The sequence below is a fragment of the Ambystoma mexicanum genome, chromosome 2p (genome assembly GCF_040938575.1).
Source record: "Ambystoma mexicanum isolate Mex_15411 chromosome 2p, UKY_AmexF1_1, whole genome shotgun sequence".
Classification (NCBI taxonomy): domain Eukaryota; kingdom Metazoa; phylum Chordata; class Amphibia; order Caudata; family Ambystomatidae; genus Ambystoma; species Ambystoma mexicanum.
The window spans coordinates 100,769,675-100,782,385 of NC_090923.1; the positions used below are offsets into that span (position 1 = coordinate 100,769,675).

General features: G+C 43.9%; 1 protein-coding gene across 3 annotated transcripts in view; it reads left to right on the plus strand.

Moving 5' to 3' along the window:
* The window catches only part of CELSR3 (cadherin EGF LAG seven-pass G-type receptor 3), a 968,624-nt gene that overhangs the window by 624,290 nt on the left and 331,623 nt on the right, over positions 1–12,711 (plus strand). For all 3 annotated transcript variants that reach the window (XM_069643335.1, XM_069643336.1, XM_069643337.1), the window contains exon 5: positions 3,895–3,983. In XM_069643335.1, coding sequence (XP_069499436.1) covers positions 3,895–3,983 — 89 coding nt within the window. The remainder of the gene's footprint in view (positions 1–3,894; positions 3,984–12,711) is intronic.

Consider the following 12,711-nt stretch of genomic DNA (forward strand, 5'->3'; position numbering starts at 1 on the left):
TCAGATTCCAAATATCAAAAAGCAAAGGAACATGTCTAATCTGTCTTCCTTGCCGACCTGTGATCACTGCTGACCCAATACCTCCCCTCTGAATACCTCTTCCCCGCAGTGTGACCAGGTCTATTGGGAAGACATCCCAAGAAACCTGAATCTTCTGGTCCTCCCCACGCCCCCCCCTGCTCAGAATACTAAAATCGCAAGTATAAAACAAAAACAGGCAACTTGAAAGCAAATGCCTCAAAGCCAAAAATAAGCCTGTTCTATTTGTGTTGGATAGCAAATCGGTTATCACTACACCGTTACTAGAAAAAAGAAAGCCTTCCTCCAGGAAGGCATCATACTAGCACCCAATAAATCTGTAGAAGCTTTCAAAATCTGTTGAGAACTTAGCAACCTTCCACAAGAATATGGTACAACTACCATTCCAACTCGGAACCAAGTCAAGGACCTAGCCACCTTCTTTCAGAAGAAGGGCAATGAAATCTCACTCAGCATCAGTACCCAGGCCTGAGCCACCTCCGCTATCACAATCACAATGAATAGTAGCACTAGGGTTCCTGCCTTAGCCACCATCATTAACGGCTTCCGCTTCCATACAGAAGGGTTTCTTGATCTAAAGAAAGTACCGGTCATTTTCATTGATACAAGTATCTTCAAGGCCTAATACATATTACTGTATTTGTATACATTCTACCTAACTAGAATTATTATGAGTATTCTGTTTGTTAACCTTCCACCTCTCCAACAGATCGAGTTTGGCTAGACATTAGTCCCCAGGCGACACCAGAATAGGGTCTCCGCTCTGAATCTTCCAACAGGGTTGATCCTGAAAATCCGGAAACCCTAATATTGATTAATAGCAAAGCTTCGGTCTGTAATTATAGCTACACTCAAAGCTGCACCATAGTATAGTGTGTTCTCTCCGTTGCTATGCTCGCAGTGATCTACATGTTTAAGATGTTAAGATAGACATACGCCAGTAGCATGTATTGCCACATAAAATGTTTTTTCCACGTGATACTGGTGATGGTGTAAGTCCTTCTCCTCATGTGGAATTGGTCCGTTGCGTGGAGTATTTTATATAGGTGCGATCATCAATTCATTTTGAATGTTTTTCAAAGAGGAATTGTAAGAGACTCTGCTGTGCTACCCGTAGCCTCCAGTGCCATTTATGGTCCTCATTATAAATGTGCTGGTCCGGGAATAATGTTGATAAACGGCCGGTAATACGGATCTGGCATTCTGCCTGGACCGGCACACTCTAGTTTGTAGGTAGGGGGAGTGAACTACCAGCAGGCCTGACCTACCGGGAGTTCATGCCCCTACCAGCAAAGAATTGCCCCTATCACCGGCACTGTTACTACCAGTGTTGGTGATAGGGGCAAGCCCATTCCATGGAGTCTGGCACCCATGTTGCCGGCACCCGTAATAACCGGTAACACTGGGATATAGGGTGCCGGTAGTGGTAAGGCAAGTCTGCCGTTAGCCCGCCGGTAGCACCGGCAGGTTACCGGCAGACTCGTAATGAGGGCCTATGTGTCGATCTCCAGTTTATGTGGATGAGGAGAAAGTCCATGCCAAACAGTTTTGAGCAGATTTACTTTGCACCCACACATATAATTCACAATGATATAGAGAAAGGTAGTCACTCTTTTATAGCTCCCACACCTTTTCAGTGTATTTTTGTATAGGCAAGGGAACCCTGCATGGGTTCAGATTCCCCTTGATGCGAAAATTAAAACACAACCAATGCCAACCATTGTTGGAAACCATTTGTTTAACGGCAGCCCTCATTGGCACCTAGAAACACTTGTGTACAGGTGCGTTATAAATGCCATATCATATCGATAACGAAACGGCACTACTTGACCTAAAAAATTAAATGGATGACCTTAGAGACATGGGCAAACCTGTGCTCCTCCTTCTCTTAGACCTCTCAGCTGCCTTCGATCAGGTGGATCACAAAACTCTTTGCCATCATCTATCCTCTGCAACCAACTTCTCCCGAAGGCCTGCGCATGGATAACCGCGTTCCTACAGGAAAGATTGGTGAAGGTTTTCTCTGAATCCTCTTGTGCCACCCCTAGTCCCATCAAATGTGGGGTCCCACAGGGCTCGTGCATAGCCTCCACCCTGTACAATCTCTTCACGAGGCCCCTGTTCAGTATCTTGGACGCCCTGGGCATCTCATACACCAACTATGCAGATGACACTCAGGTGCTCATCCCACTTTGGGGTGACTATCCAACGGACATGAACACCCTCAACTCCATCTATGCAACGATCCAATCCTGGATGGCAGAAAACTGGTTATGTCTCAACAGTGAGAAAACCGAACTTCTACTAATTGGTTCCCCCTCCACCCTGGGTAAACTCAACAAGTAATACTGCTCCTTCACCGTTGATAACATCCCCATCATTGTCTCACCAGTCATTAAGACATTGGGCGTGTATCTCGACCCAAACCTTACCATGGACAGACAGGTTAATGCTATCGCATCCTCCGCTTCATATCACTCGAAATTGCTCAATGCAGCCAGACCCTTCCTCTCCCAACAGAACTGCCAAACAATTGCTAGGGCAATTATTGGGTCGAGGCTGGATTACTGTAATGCCCTCTTTGTTGGGACTTCAAGCTAGAAACTATCAAAACTTCAGTTAGCTCAGAACAATGCCCTGAGGGCTGCTACAGGCATCTCACGCAGAGACCATATCTCAAGGGTTAGAAGGCAGGCACACTGGCTCCCCGTCAAGGAAAGTATTGTCTTCAAAACCCTCGCCCTGACACACAAATGTGTCCACGGTCTGGCTCCCCCTTACCTAGCACAAAGAATCATCAGACACACGCCATCCAGACCTTCCAGAATGGCCTACTCCAATCAAATCACTGTTCCCCTCACACACAGAGTGCGTGCCGGTTGTACCAGCTTCCCAACCTTAGCCGCCACCTTCTGGAACACCCTCCCGTTCCAGATTAGGATAATTTACTCTCATGCAGCCTTCCGGAAAGCCATTAAAACAAGGCTCTTTATTTAAAAGTAAGAGTAACTTCCTTCAAATGTATTATGTAACGTAACAATCTGTATTAAGAAATATTCTGTTGGGCTGCAATCCTGTAACCCTGAATCAAGCCCTCTTACGCTTCCTCATAGAGCCTTGATGCCTGTGGGCTTTAGTGCGCTCTACAAATACAAAAATAAATAAAATATCATATTGTATTATTGCTGATGTCCATTGTGCTGAAATCCTCCCAGAAATCGCGGTATTACCCAAATTCGGCCAGCACCATTCGATCGTTTTTAAACAAGCAGTTTGGGTAATCACTACCAAACATGTGGAGTAGGGGTTGCGGGGGTGTCCCCCGCTTCTGGAAGTTTGGAGGCGGGGGACGGGAAAAAGAAAAAAGGAAAATAGAAAAGTGCACCGTGCAGCATCGGCGGGGCGGATCGGACGCTGCATGGTCAGAAACAAAGTGGACGCCAAAAAGTAGGGGGTGGGTGGGGGAGTGTTTTGGGAGAAGTAGGGGGTTTAAATCTGGCCCAATTTGGCCGCTGCAAAATTGTCTTCACGGCTGAATTGACCCCAGACAATTCGACCACGAACATTTGTGCCACGGCCAATCGTATACATCCGAAATCGCTTGCTGTAGGCTGTATAAAACCCAGAAACGGTATTCAGTGCTTCACTTGCCAGTTTCCCTCATCTGTGGAGATTGAGTGAAATTGTGGACAAGAGCGCAACTGCACGGTTGCAGTTTCCATTTGGAATGCAAGTGAGCCGCTATAGTTCTTCTTTAGAACCTCACAATATTGTCAGTTCTCCAGGCGTTCGCTGATGGAACCATTTACAAAAATGTAATTTGCAATAAAGTGTGTCTAATTGTGTTATTTACAGGTGAATCAACCACTTTGGTGTCTCCATATCTTCCCGGGGGTGTTAGTGATGGCCAGTGGCACACAGTTCAGCTCCGCTACTACAACAAGGTAAGATTAATGAAAGAGTGCAAAGATGTGAGAATGCTTGAAGGAGAGGTGCAATCAACTCCTTTATGTTCAGCTCACTTTTGTAATTGCCTTCATCATTAAATATACAATTGATCTTCTTAAAGAGAATACTTTTATAAATGGATTGCCAGATTTATGCAGAATCTACGGATTTCATTTCTTGAATTGTCATGGTTGAGTTGTAGTCCCACTCCAGAAGCTGCTAAGCCAAACCCGTCCCCTTCAACCTGGTGCTGAAAGACCACTTCACTGCTGTGGTTTATAAAAAGGCACTGCGGGAAGGGGAAATGTCGCTAACTAACAGAACAGGACAGGATTACATACTTTTTTGTACTCTTAAGTTGTTTGTGTCCATCCTTCATGTATTTCAGGCTCCTGGCTGTCACTGCCTGTGGCCAGCACAGAGCTAACCTGCTCTTTCCATTTCCTTTTTCTGTGGGCCCTGCAGGACCCCGCAGTGGGCCATCTTTGCTCCTGTTAAAAAAACACCAGCCACTCGCTTGTCTGCTTCTAGCTTGGCTGCTAAGAAGCAAACACCAACCATATCCACTCATGACTTAGTCTCCCTGCAGCTGGGTAAATTCTCCTTTATTTCAGTAGAGTGCTTTCTGTGGCTTTTCCGGAAGTCCAAGCTGGGCACTCTAGTGCCCGAGTTTTCCAGAGTTACTCCACACTTAGTGTGGTCTGTTCTGCTCGCCCTAATTTGTGAAGATGGATTTCTAGAATCTGGCCTAGTGGACAGATTCTAGGAGGCCACCCTAGTCATTGTGAAAAGGGAGCTCTGAGAGGTTAGCCCAAACCCAGTCCAGGTACGTGGAAGAGCAGTCAGGGCTTGGTCTCAAGGAGAGCGTGAGTGGGGTCACAGTACAGCACACAATAAATCAATGTGGGCAGCCAAGCGTAAAAATACAGTACCCTATACTAGGCTTAATGAACTAACTGGAAAATGAATCTAACAGGTAGTATTATCACACAACACTCTATAATACAACTATATACAATTACCAGTAGGTTCACTTAATAAACATCAGATACTTAATCAAGCAAAACAGGTTTGTTGGATGCAGCAAATGATGGGAACCAAATCACAACAGCCATAACCTAAGGTGAAAAGTCCAAACTCATAAGTTGAATGGGGCCTTTTTTACAAAAGTCACAGGTTTCAATGCAGTATTTCTCACCATTATGAGTTCTCTTCAGAAAGGATACAATGGGCATGTGGTGGTGAAAGGTTCAAACTATTTCACAGTGATTCAAGAACTTACCAAAGGAAAGATAAGTCTTCTCCTTTCTTCCAGACCCAAGACTAACCCAGAGGCAGTATGCCTGGGCCAAGTTCCACAACCGAAGGAGAGTGGAATGGAGATGGGAGACATAGAAACAAGTTCCCAATGCTATCCTATGGAGGACAGATGGGGGACAGGCCCACTAATGCTTACTTACCCACCCTGACTCCGATTTTCCAGATGTCTTTGTGGATCGTCTTGCGGTGGCTGGGGGCTCGATCTTCCACCACTGGTTCCAGTGAGAGGTGCCCAGGAGTTGCGGGTTCGAGGATTCTTCCTGTCGCTGGCAATACAAGATACAACCCTGTCGGTGAAGGAATGCAAAATCCAATAATGCAGACATCCTTAGGACACTTCACAGGATGGATGAAGGCGAGTTCCAGCGATGATCACTGTGCACAGGCGATGGCAGACGTCTTTCCAGTTGTGGTCACAGCCGCAGTTCCAGGACAGGTTCCCTTGAAGGTGGGAAGCTGAAATTCGGGGAGAATGCAACTTGTGACACAAGCTGGTGACCACCAAAGTTCCGAACTTCAATTCAGAACAGCAACGATTGTGGCTAGGTAGCCTACGAGGGAGCTGGTCAGTCCAACGGGCGGTGCAGGGACACTTCGTAAGGCGCTGTAGGGCTGGAGCCAAGTTGGTCCCACTACTCCAAGAGCTGAAGCACAGGGTCTTCAGAGATGCGCTGGACACAGGAAGCGACGTTGGACCGCTTCAGGAGTCGATCTTCAGCAGCCTATTCTTCGAGGGATTCTTGGCTACAACATAGATCTGAAGAATAGCTACAGAGGTCCTCCTTTTATCCAAGATTAGAGCTGAAAGCAAGTCCAAAGCCACCAATGGTAAGGATCTTCACCACTCAGACAGCCAGTAGTTGTCCAATCCAGAACAACCACTGGTTTCCTATCCACATCAGAAGCAGATTTTCTGGCACCAAGGACGTGGACTAGGACTAAACAGCCACAGTCCCCTTCCTGTGCCACACACACACACACTCACTAGCCCGCGAAAACACCAGATTTCCCAGGCAAGTGGATGACCTTATAAGGACTTGCCTGATCTGGCCAAAGAACAAGCAGAAATCTCATGGCACGGCCATTTTAGGGCACTAGCCTCATTTAGTAGCCATATGTGGTAAATACCAATGTGCTCACCAAAAATAATGCAAAAACTGTAAAAATGTAACTGCTGCCTCTGCTTGGCTTTAGGCACATATAAAGTAACCAGAAATCCTCTGTGCAAAATGCTAGGGTGATACAAAAGTATCCCCCTTGCACTGCATAGTAAGCTGCTTTGTGCAGTGTTCAAGAATTCAAAAGTGAAATAGAGTTTCCCAGTACTGATAGTCTGAAGGACTGACCAGGTTCCCTCTGCAAAAGGGAAGGTTCAAAAAGTCAGGGCAAGATCAAAATCAAAGCAAAAAAGAATGGGATTCTTTAGGAAACTATGGAGGCAAAGTTGCAAAAAGAAAATATTTCCTAACATTGAATTCTCAACAACTGGGTAAAGTAAACAATTAACCTATCCCTGCAACTTAGTACTTTAAATCCATAATCTAAACTCTCCCCTTTTAAACCTTTTCCTCTTTCTCCTTTTCCCTCTCCTCCTTCTTTTCCTGGTCGATATCCTCCCCTCCTATTCATCCTGAGATCTTATTCTGAGTCTTCAGCGTCTTCTTCTTTGCCACAGTCTTTCAGCTTGGAGTATGCTGACCGTAATCACATATGTTCATTGCGGTAACATGTTTCCTAAAACTCTGGCACTGCATTTAGCTCCTGTGCCCTGCTGCTCCTGTACACGGTGGGCAGTCATAATTTCGAAAAAAAAATGTCGACAGACAAAAATGTCGACAAAAAAATGTCGAAAAAAAAAATGTCAACTTTCGTTTTTTTTAATTATATATTTATTTTAGGGGTTCGGGAGTTAGAAAAAAGGGGAAAATTAAAAAAAAGGGGGGTTGGGGGGAACCCCCCCATTTAAAAAAAAAATGCATTGAAAAAAAAAGTCGACATTTTTTTTTTCGACATTTCTTTTTCGAAATTTTGACTTTCGACATTTTTGTTGTCGAAATTATCACTATAAGCCCCTGTACACCCACTAGAGAATGTCCCTGAACCATTAAAGAGCCGCAAGCTTGACATGTGGAAGGAGCTGGTGTGTCAGTGTTCACTCGTGTGCAGGCTTTCCATTGAAAGGCATTTTCCTGGGTATTCTAGAGCCCATATTGAAAGGCAGGCTCACTGCACCCACACCTAACTCAGTCAGTATGAGGGGCACCACCATCTGATTGATCAGGGAAGCTGATGAACCATTGAGGAGACGGATCACAAATAAAATCAACTAAAACGTAAAATCCATATCCAAATAACTACAAAGATTGGAATAGTGACTGGATATGTAAACCCCATTTCTGATCTGAAAAGAGCGCATGCCCTATGCACTGCATGCATGATTGCAGAAATCTGAGTGCATTTCAGCTTCCAGGCAATGATTATAAAATGTCAACATCTCACAGTACTTTTTTCATTGTGCAGAACCTAAATAGATGCTGCAGAGCAGATCCAGCTTTAGCAGTAACGATGACCATTTTGAAAATACTGCTGTTTAGTTTTTGGGAAATTTACATTTCAAGTGAAGTGGTCTGCATTTTAGCAGAAGGTGGCATAATGCTTTGGGACCTGTTTTCTGCTACTGCTTGGCATCAATAAAATGTCAAGGTAGGTCAATGTTAAGCTGACTGAGGGCTGTTTTATGTATTGGGTGGTTAACAGTTGGCGCAATGTACACATTCCATGTCAGCAGGTCGGTTAATGTTTAAGGACACCTTTAGAACCCTCTGCAACAGTATTGGAACGTACACTATGGTTTAGGCAGAGTGGACAGACCTGCATTTTGCAGCCAACCAACTTGAGGCTACTATCTGCTCCTCACAAATCATGGGTCAAGGAGACTACAACTTCTTCAACCACTGGACTGGTACTTCAGTGGGATGGATGCATGGCACAACCCAGGTCCTAATGGTAACAAAGACAGTAAAAGCATTCTTCTGCAATGCGTCTATTTATTCAGGTCCAAATAAATGTGTAATGTTCTCCGTTTTTGTTTATGCTGATGCTGCATGATGCTTGCATACCTATATCTGCAGTCCCAAATAGTTCAGTGTTATTTGGAGCTTCCTGAACATGAGATGTTTCTCTTTGGATCTAATATGGAAAAAAGAGGTATATATACTTCCATTATCCTCTGTTTGGAGTTTTTTTTCACAACCAGTCCAATGGGGGGTTTCCGAGAGGCCAGCCAGCCAGTTGCAGACACTTAGTCTAGCCAAAGCTTCACAGGTAGCGTAGGCAGAGCATTAAGGCAGAACTCTGCAGCTATGGGGCTGGTGTGTAAGTACAGTTGACAATAGCAGAAACAGTCAAGTAATGAAGCAACATGCAGAAGCACAACCATATGCTTTTTATTAAGCACATGCAGGTATATATGGGTACAGTGGACGTCACACTAGGCATAGTATTACTGGCACACCCTGTTGGCATCCCTTTTTGAGTTTCGAAAACAACAACTGTAATACTCTGCAGCTTCCACTTGATGTCAGCCTATGCATAGCATGTGCATATAAGCAGATACAAGCATCAGAAATACGATTACAGTGAGTAATGTATTCTCTCTATATATATAAAACAAGAAGGTCAAAGGTCAGATCATAAACCACATGGCACTGCTGTTTTGAGCATATGGTGCTCAAAATAGCATTATGCAGTTACAAAATGGCCACACATGTGTGCCTGGTTCACTGCCACTAGCCTGACCTAGGCACACCAAGGTCTCCTCATAAATCTGCTGATTCAGTGATAGCTCTGGGTCACTGAATCAGCTGAAGAGTGGGAACCTCCTTCCAGACACTCAGGTAAAACAAACTAAACGTAGTAATATAGGTCTCAGGTGCTAGCCTGCAAGGGCCACCCTTGCATCTGGGTGGAAACAAGTAACACAAGACAACCGACTCTGAAAATACTCCCACAGTGATGGCTGCCTTTTAATAGAGAATAGTCATGTTACAATTCATGTGAACATTCCAAGTACTGATTATATGAGAAATTATCGAAGATATATTTACTATGAAAGAAATTAAGGTGGAAACATCTTTCAATCAACAATCAGGCGACATAAAAGACAATGCATTTCAAACCACGCAGGGTCCTTCATCAGGGAAATGTCTGTAGAAAATAAAAAAGAGACAGAGGTGACCCTTAGAATTATTTAGCTAAGATAGAAGTGAGAAATGAGAACAAATGAAGCCCTACCTGGCCTGTGATGTCAATAGCAAAACCAGCTGTCACCGTGCCATCACGCCACTGTGTCTGTCCCTGGCTTTATGGGACAAGGGTCAGGTGCCTGCCCTTACTTTATGGGCGTTCTGTCGGCGTCATGAGCGTGATGACGCATCAACGTGGTGTCATGAGCGTGATGACTCGTTGACACACGACCAATCACTGCGCCATTAGGAAACCCTCCAGCAAATAAGAAAATACGGCAGGGACTTCCGTGATTATTCGGAGAGGACGCTTCCCAGTGTATTCTAGCGAGATCCTGTTCTCTTGTTCCTTTATCTCTGGCCATACTTTTTCCTTGCCCCGGTTTTCCTCGTTCCCCTCTCATCTCCTTCTAATCCCCCTGAGCTTCCGTCCTGGATCTACTTGTCATGACCTGTCTTCAATCCAACGCAGGAGCTGCTGAGTCCCACTAAAGTGGAGCACACTCAACCAGCTAAAAGACAGCTGAGCCCGTGACACTACGGGGGGAAAGGGGATGTGGAGAAAATAACAAACTCAGGCACCGGATCTCTTGAAATTCTTCGGGTATCTGCATGGATGAGAGAGTCATAGAATGTTAATTTAATTCCTAAAGGTTAATCTCTCATACATAACCACCAATAAATGCCAGAACCAATTACCTGATACTTACTCTGCTACTGCTGAGAGGATCAGTGAAAGGATTTCTTGTCTCTCAAAACACCTTGCTTCCATCATAAACTGAAGAAAAATGTATTATACCCATCTTAACCTAAACCATGTCTTGTAATATCAATATTGGTAAATACGGAACATGGACACCAGGATGTGTATTAATAGCTTGGTTGAAAAGAGGACAACTTGAACTGGAATTAAGTGCTCCTTGAGGACTTGGATTAATCCTTAAATCTTTAAAACTGCTATGAAAAAAAATACATGTTTTATAATATTTATCACAAAAACGTCTACAAGCACTTGAAGTATTGTGTCTTTGTAGATCAGAGGCAATATGCCGTTTTTAGCTCACACTGAGTCACAAACCAAAAGAGTTCTTCTCTTTGCACATATTGTCAACAAACACTTTGAAACAATGTTCCCCCTTCTTTGTATAACTGGGGAAGAATAAACTTGACTTATATTGAAGAGAATGTTCCATAAAGTGTGAACTACTATTTCCATACACACTGTGCCTTTAAGAAATGATATGCTCTTTGTGGCAGCTAGACGTTATTGCATTTGCTTTAGTCATTTAGCACACTGTGCCTTTAACCTGGTAAATCTGCTGAGTGGCCGTGAACGTTACTGCAGCTGTTATGAAAAGTTCAGTCGCCGCGCACTAAAATGCTTTAGAAAAGGAAAGCTCACTTCAGGAAAATGACGCGCAGTCAAAGTCTATGATACAAGCGCAGTCTCCGCGCAAACAGGGACCGAAAAAACACAGATTGGAAAAAACACACCGGAAAAAGAAAAGCGCAACACTTACCTTTAAGAGGAATGGGAATCCGCATGGAACATCCCAACTTCACCTCATGAAGATCGTCATAACAGTGAAGTACGTGACCCAAAACTCAACGCCACTGTAGAGATCAGCGGTACGCGACGCAGCTGCTGTTCCTCTTCTAGTCACCGGAGTAGCGCAGGAAGAAGCGTCTGCCAAGGTAAGCAAACAGACTGTAACAATACATCCGAACAAAATCTGAGCCCCAAAAACACACGCGGGCACTCACGCGCAACCACAGTCAGATAGTCAAAAAACCATTAACCCCTTAGAAGCTAGTCATGCTTCCCAGGAGTATTCCAAGGGAAAAAATATAGTCATAAAAACAACAGTTTCAGTAAACGTCGAACAAGCAGTGCTTAGCTTATTGATTGAAGAGTTGAAGAGCAGAAATAAACTTGTTCTCTTCTTATCTTCTCAAAGATTTCTTCTCAAAATGAAGCTTGACATATACTTTCTTTCTTCAAGAAACCAAAATGATTTTCTCTTGACACCTAGGCCCAAACTTCAGGAGCAAACTAAAACATGACCTACTTACATGGAATCTCAAATGAAAGGAAGTTTAGAATGCTAGAATCAGTCCTTTGTTTTCCCTTCACCCAATCCGGCCTCCTGTTCATTACCTCCATCTTGGCTTGGGCGCCTACCAGAACTCTGAACACTATAGTTAAGGCCCAAACCACTCCAGGAAACTACTCTTCTAACAGCACAAAATTAAACATAACAAACTCACAGAACGTACATTCAAGCACCAAACATGTAATAATAAGCATGAAACAGGTAATAATATAATGTCTATTCTCCCAGGGACCTGACGGTACCCCCTCTCCAAGACCTCCCCCCGGGACCAGGTTTCAAAGGATTTTTTCTGTGAAATCTGGAAACCAAAATAGGAGCGTGAACATCATTAGCAACTTCAGAGGCACGTTCTTCAGGTCCAAAACCCTTCCAATCGATTAAGTACTGTAATCTTCCCTTACTCCTCCTAGAATACAAAATCGTCCTGACCTCAAACTCCTATCCTTGATCGTCAACCAAAAGAGGACTAGGAGGAATGCCTAATCTTGTATCATCAAGGAACGGTTTCAATTGACTAACACGAAAGGTAAGATGGACTTTAAGATTTGTGGGTAATGTACGTCTAAAAGCAACAGGGTTGATCACAGATTAAACATCAAAAAAGTCCAACAAAACATGGGCTAAATTTGTTCCGTCCCTTAATTCTCAAGTTTTTTGTGGACAACCAGACCTTATCCCCAACTTGAAAAACTGGACTTGCTTTTCGTTTTGCATCAGCGAATCATTTATAAGTAGCCTTATTCACTTGAAGTGCCTTAACTGCCTTCTCCAGATTTTCTTTCATAGCCTGTAATCTAATCTCAACTGCAGGGCTACTCATTTCCTCATCAACCTGTTCCATGAGAAAGCGAGGATGAAAACCTCGGCTACAGAAAAATTGAGACATGGAGGTAGAATCTTACATGGAATTGTTGTAAGCAAACTCAGCTACCCAAATAAGGTCCACCCAACTGTCCCCACCCTGTCAATAACACCTTAGATATTTTTCCAACTCCTGATTTACACGTTACATGTTATCCAGATGTTAACCTCTCCTCCACCGTCAA